The 19609-nt window shown below is 40.7% G+C and overlaps 1 protein-coding gene across 8 annotated transcripts in view; it reads left to right on the top strand.

The window, feature by feature from the left end:
* Positions 1-17560, top strand: part of LOC102785730 (chloride channel protein 2-like) — a 211472-nt gene extending 193912 nt beyond the window's left edge. For all 8 annotated transcript variants that reach the window (XM_087850736.1, XM_087850732.1, XM_087850738.1 and 5 more), the window contains 3 exons: positions 2625-2729; positions 7680-7766; positions 13208-17560. In XM_087850736.1, the coding sequence (XP_087706862.1) occupies positions 2625-2729; positions 7680-7766; positions 13208-13402 (387 nt within the window). In that variant the 3' untranslated portion in view covers positions 13403-17560. The remainder of the gene's footprint in view (positions 1-2624; positions 2730-7679; positions 7767-13207) is intronic.
* Positions 17561-19609: the final 2049 nt, after the last annotated feature.

Genomic DNA, 19609 nt, shown 5'->3' on the forward strand with positions numbered 1-19609 from the left:
CCCTTTTAACAGGAAGAAACCTCCAGCAGAACCAGGCTCAGGGAGGGGCGGCCATCTGCTGCGACCGGTTGGGGTGAGAGAAGGAAGACAGGATAAAAGACATGCTGTGGAAGAGAGACAGAGGTTAATAACAGATATGATTCAACACAGAGAGGTCTGTTAATACATAGAGAGCGAGAAAAGTGACTGGAAAGGAAAAACTCAATGCATCATGGGAATCCCCCGGCAGCCTACATCTATTGCAGCATAACTAAGGGAGGATTCAGGGTCACCTGGTCCAGCCCTAACTATATGCTTTAGCAAAAAGGAAAGTTTTAAGCCTAATCTTAAAAGTAGAGATAGTGTCTGTCTCCCGAATCCAAACTGGAAGCTGGTTCCACAGAAGAGGCGGCTGAAAACTGAAGGCTCTGCCTCCCATTCTACTTTTAAATACTCTAGGAACAACAAGTAGGCTTGCAGAGCGAGAGCGAAGTAATAGAGTGATATGGTACTACAAGGCCATTAAGATAAGATGGGGCCTGATTATTTAAGACCTTGTATGTGAGGAGCAGGATTTTGAATTCAATTCTGGATTTAACAGGAAGCCAATGAAGGGAAGCCAAAACAGGAGAAATATGCTCTCTCTTTCTAGTCCCTGTCAGGACTCTTGCTGCAGCATTTTGGATTAGCTGAAGGCTTTTCAGTGAGTTTTTTGGACATCCTGATAATAATGACCATGGCCAAAGTTTTTATAAAAGAGGTCAGTATATGTACAAGTAGTCCCTGTGGGCCCAAAGCTCAGCCTTCATACTGCTCTAAATGCTGTTTCAAACTCTTGGGTCTTTATGATGTCATTGAGAGGGGCTATTCCTATTATCTGCTCAGATATATTCTTAGATGCAAAGTGTAGCCAATCAGGAGAAAGTGGCTTAAAGGGAGAGAAGCTTTCAAAGTGATTCATGCAGAGCAATAGCATCAGAGAATAAAATAATAAGGTTAGAAATGAATATATTAGGTCCTCTTTAAAGATGCTGGTGGTCACAGGATGGTTTAAAAGCTCTTTCAGAATAAACCTTAACCCTGGAGAACCCATGGGGTCAGATCCGACCCCATTGACCCCATAAAGTCATCTCTAAAAAAAAGTAAGTATTATCAAAATTAGCATTAAATTTAAAGAATAGAATTAAATAATTCTATTAAATAGATAGAATGAATTCTAAGTGAAGTAAAGGAAAGGCATTTTATTCCAACTCCGTCCAAATCCCATTCCAATACCAAAGCACCCAGTTCATTTAGCTCTTAAGTACTGTCGAATGAGTCACCAAAATGTATCAAAGTCAGAACTAGTGCAGTCTCTGTTACTTTTATTTGCAGTAAGTTATATTTGGAGGCCTGCATATGTTCTGCGACCTCACCACCCTTCCGCGTGGATACATAAAAAGCTGAAGAGCAGCAAGACCAATAACACACCAGAGCAAGATTTAACATTTATCAATGTTTAAATGAACAGATTTAACATTTATCAATTTAGAAATGACATGCAAAAGAGAAGCTGGGCTGAAGGTGGGTTTCAAAGCAGCTTGCACTTGCACAACAACTATGGGCAGGTTAACTTTTAGGAGCGTGGCTCTTACAAGCTAGCCAATCAGACAAGTTGAAGAATGTAACGTAAGCCATCAGACAATTTCAACCCACCTTGAGATTAGCTAGTTAGTACAGGCAGCCATGGCCTGCCTGTACTAACGCCATGCTATGTTGTTTTCAGTTTGAAAGCGGTTCAGTTTTCTGTCACACTTGGACATTGTACTGTTTAGCATAATCTTTTGGGGGTTTTTTTTAAACTATTTTCAGGGGAGGAATAACCTTTAGTGATGCGAGGGCATGTGAGATTTTAGACTCAGTAAACTACAGTATGTTTTAATGAAGATGCTGTGGTATAACTTCGGCTTTGACTACACAGACAGCACTGAATCTGTTGAGCTGTCAAGTGCATTTGGTTTTGTTGGTCTTAGAAATCTATGTTTTTCTAACTGCAACTTCAGCCTCCACTTTGGTGACATCACAGCCTGACAGTCTTGGCTTTCTAGCTTTTCTCAATATCCCCAGATGGGCCTATTACCCTGGAGTCTTATATTTTTGGATATGACATCATTCATAATTCATCCATCAACAGCACCTCTCATTTCCTCTCTGTCAGCCACACATTCCTCACACTTTGCCTCTCCAGCCCCTCCCCAACTTATCGTTCACCTCTCCTACATCTGCCATGTCACTGCTTCTTCTGTACGTCTCCCTTCCTTTTTCGTCTCTCACCTTTCCCTTCATCTGGTGTTGTAGGTCTCGTTATGATTTATAGAGTCATTCATTGTGGTGCCTGGTCCATCAATTGTCTGTTAGAGGGATGTGATTTGTCAGGAAGGATTATTTTACACTTTGCCTTCTGATTAGTGACTGACAATGCATATAAAGACATTACACTGTACACTTTAGCCTGTCACTCACATATAGATAGTCAAAAGAAAAGTGTTGCACTGTAAGTTAATTGTTAATTAGAAACAAGCCTGTGTCATCTGAACTTAACATAATAAAGTTCACTTAATCATATATTGCTGCAAACCTTCACTGATCCTCTATGTGACTTGCAGATTGCAGAGTGGGAAGAGAGGCAGCTTGATGAGCAGGTCAACTTCAACAACTGCAAGATCGACCCCGCCCCGTTCCAGCTGGTGGAGCGCACGTCACTGCATAAGGTCTGATTTGTAGATATAACTGTGTTCAGCCTCGATGTGGAACTAATATCCCTGCTACTAGGAAACAGTTTTTCCTGTTTTTTTAAGTTGTGTGTAAATGGCAGTTAGTTTGTATTTAAGCCTTCCAAAAATAAAGCGTCAAGACTGAATAACATAAGACGAGAAAGGTAAAACTTCCCAGGCGGATCTTTTGTCTAACATTAATGCAGCCTTCTTTATAGACATGACCCTCAGACAAAGAAATGGATGCTTCTTTTTAACTGTGTGCTAACAGGAAGCTCTTGTCCCTAAAGCATGGCGCATCCATAGTTCCCAAAAGAAATTAAGAAATTAGCTTTGCCTGTATGTTGTATTGTGTTTGTGTCTTGCATATGAAACACTGAATTAGATTACAATTCACATTTTTGTTGGTCAGACTGCAGGACAGTCCATTTTTGACTGAACAAACTGAAACAAGCTGGCTTTATACAATCCAGTGTTCAGTTATGATCTGGAAAATTAGCTTCACAAGTTGTCACATATGGCATATAGATAATGCCTCTATTGCATATTAAAAAAATCTGAATCTGTAATGCAAAAATAATTTTCAGTTGAGGAAGTTTCATGATCATAAAATATAAAATGTGAAAAATTGCATCAAATTCAAAACAACCGATTAAAAATGACAGCTACATTTTCACACCTGACACATTATCATCATAATATTTTTATGAAACACAGACTTTATTTCAGTGCTTTTGTAAAAGTAAATGTAATATAGACAATTTACAAAACATTTTTTATAAAATGACCATAACTTCAGAAAAATCTGACCTGATGTCTGTTATGTACGGAGCCCCTCTGATGACATGGTCCAAACATGACAAGGCCACAAAATACTACTTCGTGCCTTCAAAATAGTATAACATGCCCACGAAATACTTATTTGTGGCCATGAAATACTATTTCGAGGGCACGAAATAGGTATAACGTGCTCACGAAATGCTAATTTGTGGACACGAATTGGGTATAACGTGGCAACGAATTACGCATTTGTGGCAATGAAATAGATGACGTGCGCATATCATATTGATATGATACAGTTGCGTAGAACCATAGGCATAAGAGTAGGTAAGCTAAACCTATACACCATGTACAGAGACAGTATGATTGAGTTTCATTTTACGATTGGGAATGAGCTACAAATGTATTTAGAAAAGCCTGGCAATGCAAGGAACCATTATTACGGAGAGACAGGATATTGAGAGCCCAGTTGCTTTATAGACGCAAGTACGACCTGGACGCCGGGATAGATTTTATTTTGAACCAACTGCAAGGGCCTGGCAAGGATCACGGTTATCGGTCAAGTGTTTCATGCCCACAAATTAGCATTTCGTGCGCACGTTATACCCATTTCGTGCCCACGAAGTAGTATTTTGTATCCACAATTTATTTATTTTTTGGACCATGTCATCAGAGGGGCTCCGTGGTTATGTACTGATTCATGAAACATGTGAGGCCAGTTTCATTCTCCTGATACACACAAAAGCACTTTATTACAATTTTGGTTCTACTTCCTCACGCCAAAGTTCTTCCCCACCGAGTGACTCAGCGTAAAGAACTTGAATTGATTTTGTTTACATACTGCAACACACACACACACACACACAAACACACACACACACAAGCCCGTTCAGCTATCTTAGTGAGGACCTTCATTGACATAATGGTTTCCCTAGACCCTTACCCTAACTATTAAATTAAAGTAGAATGCAGATTTCGGTCCTCACAAATATAGCTAGACAGGAACAAACACACACACAAAAAACCTACTCTAGCATCAGCACACCCAGCAAACCCACATTTCAGTGTGGAAATTCTCTCTTCTTACAAAGCATCCACACACAAACCAGCTGTGGCCGTGCCTAAAGTCCTCTATACATAATGTTGCCTCTCTCGTTCTGTCTCTCCCACTCTTTCTCATACACACACACACACACACACACACACACCCTTTGGGTTCTGTGTGAGTACTCTTTAAACATTTAAGAGAGGGATCCTGCACCAATCTATCTCTCTCCTCCCTCCACTGCTCACTGCCAAAAGCCAATACCACGCACAATCTCCTTCAGCATATTAAACACTGCCACTGCTGATGCTGTACACAGACGTGAAAGTGTGTGTATATGTGTGTATGTGAAGTTATTCACTCTCCGGCTTCCATTTATCCCAAGCTGTTTACTGTTGCTGTTGTTTGTCTGCAGGCCATTTTGTAATGGACTGTTCCTTGGAATATTTACATGACAATATAGACCTCAAGTCTCCAACTGGCTGGGATTTGGTCCACTGTCAGTTCATTTGAGGTATCAGTTTACAGGTCTCAAAGCGTGAGAATATTCAGAATTTCAACATTTTTTGAAAGAAGGGAACTTATGAAGCCTGCTCTGTGTTCATAGTTTGATTAAGAAATTGCTGAAAAAAGCACCAACTCTACTTCCTGGAGGCTTGATCTGTTTGCTGTTTTGACAGCACTAATGTCCAAAGTTCATCCTATAAGTCAGCATAGCCAGATAACTTTCTGTGTTGTAGTTTGTAACGTACAATCTATTGTCTCTCGAATTTACTTTAAAAAAAATGCCCCAGACTGAAGAATTTGCTGTCCTTACTATCATCACACATCTTGCGGACATTTTTAACGATTAGAAGTTGTTTTTGGGACAAAATGCTGTTGAATAGATTTCCAATAATTAAAAAAATCATGTTTTATTTTGGCCGCAAACTACAAAAAGATTTTAAAATGACTTTCTGAAAAGAGACAATAAGTGGATTCGATGAACACTGGTTGGCATTGGTGGGTCAAATATTGACCGTATTACCTGAGTACTCTTGCAGTTTCGCCATGTTGGGACCACATTTGTCATGATTCCTGTTCAGCTGTGCAGCAGGCTACACTTCTGATTAAATAGGATGAACACCAGATGTGACTCTTTTGGCGTGCTGGAGGCTTCTAATCAAATTACTTTGCTGTTGATCAATTGATTGCAAAATGCTATTTGCAGCACTTTTAATCAGTGAGCGACAATTTAAATAGAAGTGAATGGGTTGACGTAGGATTGAGCTGATCTTGAGGAAGCGCTTTCACATATTACATTACGTCGGGTGCAGCCTGAAAACATTAAACAATCTTCTCCTTGGCGCAGCTTCTGTTTACCTGTTACACTGGGATCCATTTCAAACATCCCAAGTGCCCTTCTGGCTTAGGAGAAAGTTCCATTAAATGCTAAAAGGGCCTAGTACAAAAAGTTCAGCTGGCATTAATCCTGCACACTTCCTCATCTACTCACTGAAGTTTTTTTGACCTCACACTCTTTGCTTTTAGCTGCACACAGCCGCACTCCTCCACTGTAACTCTAGTACTGCAGATAAGATGCAATGAAATTTTAATGATCCCCTTGGGGAAAGCAAGTCATTGCTTGAGCAAATACAGTACTAACAGGGCAGAGTGTGTAAATAGAGCGAAATAGCATCATGGAAACATATAAAACCAACATTTCATGGAATATTAAAGTTGAAAAGCAAAGTAGAAATGTAAGAATAATGATACTAATAGAGAATAATGAAAAAGTTTTTATTTTACTATTAAATACATTTTTTATCCTGCATCATAACTTCGATTCAGTTTTATTTATATAGTGCCATAACACAACAATGGTTACCTCAAGGTGCTAACTATAAATGATACAGAGAGAAAATGTCCAACCAGTTTGTACCCATTACAAGCCGCACAGCAAGAAGGTCCTGAGTTCAATTCCAACATCAGGTCTTTCTGTGTGGAGTTTGCATGTTCTCCCCGTGTTTGCGTGGGTTCCCTCCGGGTACTCCGGCTTCCTCCCACCGTCCAAAGACATGCAGCTTTTGGGGATAGGTTAATTGGATAATCCAAATTGTCACTAGATGTGAATGTGCGAATGAAAGTGAGTGCGAATGGTTGTCTGTCCCTGTGTGTTGGCCCTGCAACAGACTGGCGACCTGTCCAGGGTGTCCAGGGTGTCCAGGGTGTGTGTCCAGCTGTCATAGGCTTTCGCCCTATGACAGCTGGGATAGGCTCCAGCGCCCCCCGTGACCCTGAAAAGGATAAGCGGAAGCGAATGGATGGATGTTTCCACAACTGACAAAAACAACATTTTTTGACATCCATAAGTCAACGTTTTGGGATGTTATCTTAAGATTTTTCATCTGAGCATCTCAAAATTTTGACTTAAACTCAAATGTGCAAGAAAAAAACTTAAGTTTGAAAATCAACTATTGAATCAACTTTCAGTAATTAAGAGATCCGTGTTCTAGACTACAAACTTCAGCATGGGAGCCGTGTCTGATAAAATCCTCTCCTTATAGATCTGCATTGGTCTCCCCTGGCTCTCAAGGGGAAAAATTGCTAAGAATATTTTGAGCTCTCCACAAAGGTTATGATGGCAAAGGTTGTATGCAAACTTCTGTGAAGTTTGTAAAACACGTTTGCATCTACTGCTCAGTTGCGTACAGCTGTAACCACTGCAAATCAAGAGGAATGTGGTACTGGGACACGTGTACCTTGGACCAAACCATTGCCTTGAACCTTTCCTGATAGCTCTGTAGTCAAGTTAATAAAGAATTTTCCATCTACAGTCTAATCTGTTCCCTCCTGTTGTTTTCATCAGATACTACTTAGTTCTTATGATACAAGCAGGTTTTTACCACTTCCATTTTTAAGCATCTCATGCCCCCCTCCTATATTTCCCAAAGTGATAATATCCCACTTAGCTGAACATTTGAGTAGTTGAATGAATCCTGTGTGAATGCAGGTATTATTGTTGGATAATTGTCAACAGTGGTGCGTTCCCCAAACTGAGCTTTCATATTCTATTTTGAGTAAGATGCCAGCAGAGCTGGTTTCTACTAACAATGCTCCACCTGTGTTTTTTTTTCCTGCAGACCCACACCATCTTCTCCCTGCTTGGCCTCGACCACGCCTACGTCACCAGCATTGGACGCCTTATCGGGGTGGTTTCCCTTAAAGAAGTAAGCGTCTCTTTAAGTTTCCCTTTGGGCCGTATGTTCATGCTGTGCAGCTTTAATTGATTTATTAGCTTGATAATAATAATATATTTTATTTATAGAAACCTTTAAAGACCCCTTCAGGGTCACCTTACATTAATATAGCAAAATAAAACATATACACAAATAAAGTAAATGGACTGGTTCTTATATAGCGCTTTTCTACTCTGTCCGAGCACTCAAAGCGCTTTATACAGCTAATTCATTCACCCAATCACACCCATTCACACAAGCACTTCTAAGCTTAAGTGCTAAGTATCTAACATTCATACACATTCACACTCCGATGGATGCATCGGAGAGCAACATGGGGTTAGTATCTTGCCCAGGGATATTTGGCATGCAGACTGGAGCAGCCTGGGATTGAACCACCGACCTTCTGGTTAGTGGCTGATCCGCTCTGCCACCTGAGCTACAGCCACCCCAAATGGCAATACGCCAAAGTAAACAAATAAAATGAAACTATAAAACGAATCAGGTAACAAAATACCAAGTTATAGTGACAGCATGAGTTCTGAACAGATGGGTTTTCAGACCTGATTTAAGAGTAGAAAGAGAATTTGTAGTGTGGAGATCTGGTGATCTGGTGAAGTCTTGGCGCAGGACAACTAAAAGCTCTGCGACCCGTGGCACATGGAACAGACAGAGGTGAGTATGTATGGAGAAGATCCGATAAAGATGGAGGAGTGAGGTTACGAAGGACTTTGAAAGTGAGAAGGAAGATCTTGAAATTGATATGTAGGTGAACTTGAAGCCAATGGAGCTGTTTTAGAACTGGTGTTAAATGTTAACACCAGTTCTGGATATAATACAAGCAGCTAAATTCTGAACCAAGTGCAATTTATGGAGATATTTATGAGGTAGGCGATAGAGAAGAGAATTAAGAGCATTGACAGGTGTGGCTGTACTGTTTAGAGTAAGTGAAGGACAACGGCGATTAATAGTGTGAAGATGAAAATGAGTAGACGAGTGATATTATTTATATGCGCTGTGGAACAGAGAGTACTGTCAACGATGACACCCGGGCTCTTAACTTGAGGGGAAGGTGTGACAACAGAGTTATCAATAGATGAAAAACCCTTGTGTTTAATTTCATGGTTTCATCCCTCCTGAACTTAAAATACATTAGAATCTATTTTTTCTGTTCATTGCTTTGACACCCAGCGTCATGTGAAAAGTCATGACTGTCGTCATTTCCACAGACGGTATGTTCACCGCTTTTAATAACTGTAAAGTCACTGTCAATATCATCAGGAGTGCTGTCACCGTGCTGTACACACACAAATGATGACATTCAGTCATCATTAATGATTGCTCCTCCTGCTGTCTATTATGTACTGTGACAGACTAAAGGCTGTTTAATATTGCTGTCTCTATCTATTGTCATTCTGTCTGTTCTCTGCCGCCTCTCCTGCTCCCTCTCTTTCCATCTCTCCTGCCTCATAAACAACTGAAAACGCTTCACTCTTTGTGAATTGGCCAGGAAGTGGAGAGAGGATTGTTGCTAAGTGCAGTGCTGCTTGCCTGTCCCTGACATTTAGGATTTTTTGTTCTGTGTACCAGCCTTCCCATTCTGCCTGTCTGTCACACAAACACATGGTTACATCACAGTGTCTCTGCTACATATGGACAACAACTATTTCAGGGATGCCTTTGTACGTTTCATAGTTTTATTTCAGATCCAGAACACACGTACAGGACTGTTTTCAATTAGGGGTGGGTTTTAATAATCGATTCATCGATTAAAATCGATTCTGGCTTGGATAACGTGATATCGATTCATTAAAATCCTGAATCGATTTTTTTATATAAATGTATTTTTGCCCAAAATTCCACAATCTCAGCTGAAACGTCACAAAATTTTGACAACCAGCAAACATTTAAAACAGTAAATGAGGGCAGGTACACAGCTTCTGCACAAAGACGTAAAAACAAAGCGCGGACCCGCGGATCAGAATCAGTGAGATGTCGCCTTTCTCACCCGACGGCACGGACATGCTCGGGGCTGAAAGCCGACAGCTCGCTGATTCTGATGTGTCGACGGGTCTGCGCTTTGTGTTTACGCCGTTTTTGCGCTGATTCTAAAGCTGTTAGTTTGATCTCTCTCCAAACAATATTGACCGAACCAGCAGCAAAAGAAGATCCAAACTACGCTTCACATAAACATCGTCATGGACTCCCTCTTACTTTTGCTGTTTTGCTTCCACCACGATAAAATCACACTTCATGCACAGCTCTCTCTCTCTCTCTCTGTGTACTTCAAGAACAGTTTCCCGTCTAAAAATCTGTGTTCTGCATTATTCGTTTGCTTGTTACGCACAAGTCTACCGTTGTTTACAGCGCTATCGGCCAACGTTTGTTTTCCTTTTACTTACTTCCGAAAAGAAAACCTAATTTCTGCCATTCAATAGGCTTCTGAACAAATTTAAACATTTTAAAATTATACAAAATGCAAAACGCTAAGCCGTGTCTCTAATAAAACCGCTGTAACTTCAGAAGTAATGTTCACAAGTTGATTAATGGTTTTCTTTCGTTTTTGATCTACTGCAGAATATTTTTATAAAATCCCAGGCCAGGAGAATCACCTTCATGTTTTTCTGTGTTTTATCTTCAGCTACTTTGACACAAAGGCATCTGCTATGATGCTCACACCTTTGATAAAGTCTTGTGAGTGTCAGCTTCCTTTTTATAGATACAAAAATATGTAAATGTACTGATCTGAATTATAATATTTCTGACTGTCAAAATTTCCCAGATTCAAATCGAATTGATTCAAATCGAATTGAATCAAATCGAATTGAATCAAATCGTGGATCGAATCGATTATAGAAATCAGTGACGATACCCAGCCCTGTTTTCAATGCTGCCACGTGACCTGTAGCACCCAAATCTTTCCCGCTATAAGCCAAATGACAAACTTGGTCTGGCCAAACAGAAAATGTAATAATACACAGCAGAGAGATTCAATAGAGAACCATAACAAACTTTCACACGCCTGCAGATTGAAATATGAACCCAATACGATCAGATTATTTTTAAAAAAACATGTTAATGTTTTCTTTTTTCAGTACATTTCAGTGTACACTTTTACTCTCTGGACCAAAACAGTTCATCTTGTGCATTTCCATTAAGACAGAGAAAATGTTAGTTAGCAAGAAAGCAAGTCAAAGTAGTTAGCATAAAGATTTATAAGCTAAGTCCTACATCCATAATTTTGTTAATAACACCAATAATAAATAATAGAGGATGTTAAACACTATGATTCCTATATAACAGGAAACCTGTTTTTTTTTTTTTTAAACCTACTACTGATTTTAGCTACTAGTTGAGTTTAATCAGAGTTATTCTGTACAGTGTGAAGCATAGAGCAGGATTTAGAATATTTATGAACTTCAGATACACAAGCTCAAAACTTTAGCATATAAATAAATTTAAAAGGATATTGTAATGTACGTTTTCAATTAAATTAATATGTGCAAAATATCTGTCTATTGTATAAATGTAAAATTCTGTCACTTTCAATAAAAAAAAAAGAAATTCCCCACTCGCCCCTGTGGGCGGTCAATCCTTCAAGCTCAGGCCTGGGAGCTTGAGGGTGCTGCGCAGTAACTTAGCTGTTCCTAGGACTGCGCTCTTCTGGACAGAGATCTCGCCTAGTTTGGGAGTCACCGCACCTAGTGCTCCGATTACCACTGGTACCACTGTCACCTTCACCCTCCACATCTTCTAGAGCTCTTCTCTGAGCCCTTGGTATTTCTCGAGCTTCTCGTGTTCCTTCTTCCTGATGTTGCTGTCATTCGGAACCGCTACATCGATCACTACGGCCATCTAGTTGTTTCGCCGTCATTGTGGATGTTGGGTATCGAAGAATCCATAGGTCCCTCATCCTATTCATGTAGCCCCTTCCGCCAGGGTTACTTGCGTAGTAGCATTCCAACAACTCCCTGTTTTCATCTCTTGCCCACCGATGCCTTCTTGTTCCAGTAGCCCACTTCTCGTCAGGGTGCCCTGGTTCCGCAACACCTGGACCCTCACACGCGGACCTTGTTGATCCGGGCGACGTCCGAGCCGGCATGCCTTCATATTTATCTGTCTCGCTGCCTTATCCAACCTTTTGTTAGTGCCATTTTGTTTGACCAGATAAAGACCTCTCAGGTAATACCTAAAATAGTCTCTGACAATCATTGGTTTTATGTAATACAATGTTTTCCTGAAGATTTGTGACTGCAGAAGCAGTTTTGTCAATTACTGCTGTGTGTGCGGCAAGCATTATAATCAGGGGTGCACATTCACAGGTGCGCATTCACTGTCAAAATAAAAAAAGTTTTAACGCGCGTTTGCGTACATAAGATTTTCTGGAGGAGGACAGACATTTGTTTAGAACTCTTAAAGATGTTGAAGAAGCTCCTTTAAGCAATTACTTTGGTTTTCCTCCACCTCCAAAGAAATGTCAGAAGGCGTCCAAACTGCAAAAGAAGCGCGTATTCTCGGAAAAGTGGTTGCAGGAGGTGAGCTGGCTTCAAACAAATGATGAACACACAGAGATGTGGTGCAGAATATGCCGTTAAAATCCCACTCTAGCAGACAAAAACAGTGTATTTTATATGGACGCAAACGCGCGTTGCAACCTCTTATCTGGTGCGCATCAAACACCAAACCCAAAGAGTGTATCTTTAATGTACACTATTCTCCCACAAAGTAATCCCTAAAACAAATTGATATATATTTTTTAAAGGATTTTAAAGGTTTCCAAATCATGTTTTGTTTTTTGTTTTTAAAAAGAGAGAATTTAAACCCAAGTTATATATTTTGCTTTTATTGAGGATGTTTAATTACCATAGAAAAGTTAAAATATATTGATATAAAATTATTATTAAAAAGTGTGTTTTTCAGTGTATTACTGTACTGGTACAGTAGAAAGCAACACATTATATAAAGTTCTTGTAATGAGGGTGATGGTGTATCAATTTGGATGTATGATACAATTCCTTAATGCTACAATTATAAAATTCTGCACGCTTCTTTTGCAATGACATATTTCTTACTGTTACAATTTAGAAATTGTTTGTGTACTACTGAGTTGGACATTCCCTTTTTTTTTTGTTTTTGTTTTTTGAAAATTGATTTTCCCTCAACCCAGCTGCCAGAGGTTTCTTTCTCCCCACTGTTGCCACTTTTGGTATGGCTCTCTAATGTTTAAGGATCTTTACTTTATGATATACTAAAGTCTCCTTACAGGACTATAGTGATGACCTGGTGATAAATAAAATAATAAAATTGGTTTTGCATTGAGTATAGTAGTGCTGTCCAGATTGTTGAAACTGGGAGCCTTAAATTGTGCTGTGAAGTTCTGGTCACACACACTTCCTGCTTCCATTCTAACTACCTTATCTTTCTTCAACCAGCTCCGTAAAGCAATTGAGGGCTCAGTGACTGTGAAAGGTGTGAAGGTGCGCCCCCCTCTGGCCAGTTTCCGGGACAGCGGCACAAGCAGCAGCGAGAACGAAACCACCGAGCTCCACAAGCTGTGGGACCGCCACAAGAGCATGTCGCTGCCACGCGAAAGCACCCCCTCCGAGTCCGAAGAGAAGTCCCAGTAAGGGAAAAGGTGATGAGGAAGAAGAGGAGGAGGAGGAAGATGAAGCATTGAGGTCTTTAATCACGCAAAGCTACAAACATGCAAAAATCCTCAGGGCTCAGGATCAACAGGCCAGCTTCCTCTTCATCTCTCGCCTCATCTGCTCCTCTCCCTCCTTCTCCGCTAACTTCCGTTCTTCCCGGACCACCCAGTGCTTTCTCCAGGAGCCTTGCACTGACCCAGAGAGACACTCCACCAGAGGAGTGGAACAAAACCTGTGCCCTGCTCTCCATTTACCCTTGGGAACCCACAGCAGAGCCAGTGTGGATTAGGGTTACTGAGACTGGGTTAAAATGAAAAGGGATTCTTTCTTTTTTCTCTCTCTCTCTCTTTTTTTAGCAGACTTTGTTTAGCTTGTGTGTCTTTTGATTTGGGATCAAAGTTTCAACCTGCAGATGTAATCCTTTGAATGAGTCTTCCACTTAAAGTAGAGAAATTCAGCAGTGGTGACAAGGAAGACTACTGTAATGTGTGCATGTGTCTTTTGAAAGCGTGTGTGAGTGAAATGAGACAATGGGTGTGCGCATGAAGAGGGAGGTAGCAAAATGACTATATCCTACAGGATTTTTCTTTTTAATTATTACGTCTCAAGAACACATGTTAGACTTTGTTTTCCTCATTTATCTGACTGATCAGGTGGTCTGGGTTTGACTGGAATTTGCCATTTCTTTATAAATTACACTGCAGTTTGTCCAGTAGTGGACTCATAAGGGGAGAGATGCCTTAGCTTTTCTGTGTTTTCTTATTTCCATTGCCCCTCCTTACCTCTTCACTTCGAGTCTTAATGGTCAGGTTGAGAGCAGAGCCTATGCAAGCAGACTTGCCTGTTGGCAGCGACTGAGGGACCTGTAGCCCTTTTCATAACCTCCTTTCATGCTGTAGCCGTATCCTTCACACGCACATAGAAACACACACCAACATTTTTACGGCGATGCACTCGGCGAGTCAAGGTTTTCTGCTTATCTAAATATAGCTTTTAATAAGCGTTCTAGAGAGGGTTGGGGCGGATGGAGAGGGCAGGAAGCAAGTGAGGGAGGGAGGAAGAGCATGGAGCAAATGGATGGCTGAAAGAATGAAGCCGTCATTACCTAACCAGCTGCTCTGTGCTCTCTCATCAATCTGCCTTTGAGTGCCATGTAAGTTTGTATCAGAGACATAACCCCAACAGATAAACGGCGGGGTGGTTCACAGGGTGAGGCGCACAGTGCAAGAGTGCCCAATGATGACGTGCGGGCATGTGGGAACCATGACAAACATTAGTAGTAACATTATTTATTAGAAAGCATTAAAGAAAATCTATAAGTGACCAGCAGAGAGCTTTCACAGATTTAGTTTAATCATTCATTCCAGTTAATTTACCAGTCCCATCACCAACTTCATCACCACTGGAGAAAGTTGAATGAGAAAGCTTACCTGATTCAAATTTGGCTGATCTCAACTTCAAGGTTATCTTCTCGGGCACCACTGGACCGTTTTCAGTTCATATAGATTACCATGCCCAAGAAGACGGTTCATTGACTTGAGACCTGCCGAACTTTAAAACGAGTTAGTTTGATCACACCTCGTGTTAAACCAGAAACCTGACGCGTCAATGTTTTAACTGCAGCGGGGTTTTAGTTTTCTGTCTTGACAGATAACGATAAAGTACTTTGAGTTTAATCATTCATGTCTGCCATAATGCTCCAGGCTCGGCTGCTCATCAACAGTAAAACACTGATCTGGTTTGCCTAGCGTCTAACCATCTTTTCCCTATATTTGTTACTTATTTTTGACTACTGACAAACCCATCTTTCTTTTTTTTTTGACTGACACTACTTCCTGCAGAATTAGCCCTGAATGCCTTAAACTCACACACAGACACACACATATCCCTCCAAGTTCACTTCTGTGTGCGATGTGTTGCATGGATTTTAGTTTATCGGGTGGTGTCTTGTCTTGCTGCACCCAACCCCCCCATGAATTGAAAACGCACACAGTGACATAGCAGCATGCCTTTGCATGAGAGAGAATGCATGTGGGGGGGGGGAGTTTTCTATGAACATAACGTACCAAAAAAACCCCAAAAAAGTCAAAAGCTTGACAGGAATGAATATGGATGGAGTGAATGAGGTTTGCCATCATGTGCCTGTGATTTTTGTTCTCTTCGATGGCATCTTCCACTCATCCAGCGAGCTTTATTCAGCCCCTGATTTTAACCCGGGATGGGGGGGATTTTTGGGTTAGCACATTTCTACTTAAAGATTAATATATTTAATTTCATTCCTGTAATATAAAATCATTATTGAATGTCTTAACCAGTCATGACTTGTTGGAAGGAAATTTGGGGCTTGTTTTATATTTGTCGCATTATGTTGATTTTTAAAGTTAAAGTTTCTTTTTGTTTTTTTCCTTTTTTCGAATGCAAATTTTAACGTGATGTTGGATATATTTGTATTATTATAGACTTTTTTGTCCTTTTTTTGTAAAATGCAAATAACACTAACTGGGGGACTCCCGATGGCGGGAAAAATGGAAGAAATGTAATCACGAAGCCATGAGACGTTAATGTGGAAGCGACCAGCATGCGGTCCACTGTTGACATGTTCATTTCACAAGTGCCTCCTCTTCTTTAACAGTGGGAATAAGCAATCGACACTCGGGGTGTGTGTGTGTGTGCGTGTACACAACCAGAGAACCTGCTCTGTACACACAAACAAACACACAAATACAGTATGGGAGTGGGGTGGGTGAGGTTTCAGAGTGGGTGGGTGAGTGCACTTATCTCCATGGAACCTGCCCCACCACCCCCATTACAGCTCACCCGGGTGGGGGGGACAAGTGACCGACATCCACTGATTTGGTTCTTTTCATTTGTTTGTGCTTTTCATCGATTTTCATTATTCCAGCTCCTGCCGCAGTCTTCCTCGTCTCTGCCGACATTTTCACTGCGTTTCATCTCATTTTGCTAGCAGGCGGACCCAGGCCCAGCTACATGCATATTTATTAGCCAGTGCTAATCAGAGTACAAGTAGTACTTTTCTTTATTCTCCCCTCCTCATTTTGTGTTTTGTTTTTTGTTTTTTTATGGTTGATCTACTTGTGGTTAATCAATTTGTGCAATAACAGTGGTTCATCTCACTTTGTAACCCAGTTTGAATCAATGGCGTGAATGCGGTATAACCTTATTTTTGTAAAGAAACCTGAAAAGTGTAAAAACATGTAAGCTACTCTCGCACGGGAGCTACTGTGTGATGAAGCGACGATGGAATTAGGGGGGTTGTAACAATCCTGAAACCGACACAAAAATCCAGAATCTTCCATGTTCATGTACCATGATGCCACTGTGGAGCGGTTAACTTTTTAACATGCACTGAGTCACCGGGGACTTATCTATGTTTGGGTTTCGTTTAGCCACATGCTAAAAAAAAAGTAAAAGTTAAAAAGTTCTAATTCAAATGAGGCATTGAGGAATTGCCACTGCAGTGTTTTTTTTTTTTAAAAAAAAACGTTTGCATTTGGGTGTTTCAAACAGGCAATAAGCTTTAAAAGAGGTGGATGTTAACCTAACCCTACATGATTCACCAGTGACCTGTGGATGTTGATGCCTGGTTAAAGGTGACTGCTGTAACATTAGGCATGAGAATAATGGACTTTTTGCTTTGGAGAACAAATAATGGTTTAAAGCAAAGGTTTCCCAGAAGCTGCCATGAAAGCTCACTAGAATCGGTGTTGAAATATTAAAGTAACTGTTCACACCTTTAGGTCTTAAAAGGAAAATGGGTTTGACACCTTATTTGGTTTTTGGGAAACCTTTACCTTAAACATTAGCTGCCACTGACATACAAGCGCCTACCCCAGATTTTCCCTGATAAAACAGGCTCTGGGGAAAGTTTTATTATAAGCCCCTCTGTCCTCTCCTTCAGTCTGAGAGGCTTTGATAAGACCCCAATCCCCCATCAGCTGATGAGGGTAATCTTTTATCCACTCCTAAGGGACTGTAAATACTGGAGGCCTCCACTACGGCAGACCCCCGAGGCCCAAACCAGACCGAGCTGAACAAAATCCAGAGCTATTTTTCGCACCGAAAAAAAAGAAACATTGTTTTTGTATATCAGTGATGAATAAATGAGATTTTAACAAACATGGCGATTTGTTGGAGACTTCTTTCTTTTTTCTGTCTTCTTTAATTTCTGCAGCTGCGCTTCTTTGCTGTCTGCTCTCTTTCCTCCCTTCAGCAGCAGCTGGAAGGCACCTGGAGTGTTGTTTTTGTCTTTGACTAATACTCCCAGTGGAGAGGCATACACACAGCGATGCCGCTACGGTGTTCAATATGGTTCAGTCTGTCCCAAATCTTTTTAAAGCTCTGAGAGTTACAGGCTTCACGCAGCTTTGTCCAAACCCCGTTTGGTCAGCGGAGAGGTCTTCTAAGAACACTCACCTCCTGTCCTATGCACGCTTCTGTTCTAAAATCCAAACGATCCCAGTCTACCTCATATTAATAGCCTCTCGTGGAAGAAAGAAACTTTTTATAATCCATATTTACATAGGTTTTCTGAATTAAACAAATACACATATTTTTGTTTGTCTCTACTAGCAACTTCAACACAAGAGCCAGAGTGAACTGAAGCTCTAGTACTTATAGAATTATAGAAAAACAGATTTCATTAACAGTATTAATGTAATCTGACAGCATCTGGTTTAAACAGAAAAACATGGAAAATTGTTTTCTCTGTGGTAGGGTCACAACAGGTCACTCTAAGGAGGGATTTGCATAAAAATCCAATTACTGCACATGAAAGACAGACATAGTTTTCAGGGTCTGACAACGATCCTTAAACCTGAATTGTTTCTGATGGCCAGCAGGGGGTAAATCTTGTGGCTTCAAAGAGAAAATCTATGGGGAAAAAACAACCTTTCATCTTACTTGATCTTTAGTAACGCTTTTCTGATGACTTTAGCGTTCTCTATTATTGAACAAAGAATTTCGATTCATAAATTATGATCATTAGTGTTAAGAAGGCCATTAAATCAGGTTTTGCTTTAAGGGCAACTGGTTTCAAAGAGCTGAGGTGTCAGTGTAGAATGCTCAGATCAAAACTTCCAAAATGAGGCTTTGCACTAACCAGAGTGGCGCTGTGACTGTCCATCTTTTATATACAGTCTGTGGTTATGGCTCCGAGACTTCCTCTCTTTGAAGTTTAGTAACCAAAAAAGGAGAGAGAGGTCGTCCACCAATGGAAGGGACTTAATGCACAGAACAAAGTTTCAGGTGGTGATGTCCATCTTTTATATACAGTCTGTGTCCTTTGAGCATTGCTGCTCACAGATGGACACGAGATGGGCACAAAGATTAAGAAGGATTGTGTGCCTGGTAGACATTTATAAGAGCAGAACACACAATAAACTCCATCTGTCCGTTGCAGCGTTTTAACTACGCTGCATTTCCATTTCCACTTTTTTAGATAAGGGAGGTGAAAAGGCTCCCTCAAAAGAAATGCCAACGATCTGGTCTTCCTTCTCAACACTGCTGCTGTAGAGCTGTAAACACGACATATCCAATGACATTAAAGTGGGTCAAGTGAGTCTGTTCCAGCACCGCAGCTCTAAACTGAACTAACAGCCTTCTGACTCTGCTCTTCCAGCGGGAGTCTTTGTTGCAACAGTTGGCACCATAATGAACAGATAGTACACACTTTTGTGCTTTCCTGCCCTCTCCTTCTGCTGCTTCCACATTTACAATTTGCAAACACACACACACACACGCACACATCGTTTCTTCATTGTGTTGTTTTGGTGTGAAAGAGAGGGGAGCATCTGGACTGTAATGGGTGGGGAGTTCTGTGCTAAAAGCTTAATGAGCTAAACGAGTTCATCGGTTAGGTAGGCTGCAGCTCTGTTCCTCACTGAGTTTAAAGTCTGACACTCAGAACTTCTCCAGGGAGACTTGGGCTTGTTTACATGCGTGCATGTTTATGGAGGATCATTTCATGCATTTTTTTTTAACCCCAAATAATCTGAAAAGCATTGACTGCAGCTGTAACAGGGAGACAGAGTTGAAAGAATAAAGTAAACTACCCGATGTTTCCTCTCAGTGAATGGGGTAAAAAGCACTTGGGCAAAGTGCCATACATTCATGCTGACAAGGCAGATGTTCAAAAAAAAGTCTTCTTGTAAGTTTTTACAGTGTGGG

Source organism: Neolamprologus brichardi, chromosome 14 (assembly GCF_056152115.1).
Source record: "Neolamprologus brichardi isolate AB-2024 chromosome 14, ASM5615211v1, whole genome shotgun sequence".
In the NCBI taxonomy this organism is placed as follows: Eukaryota; Metazoa; Chordata; class Actinopteri; order Cichliformes; family Cichlidae; genus Neolamprologus; species Neolamprologus brichardi.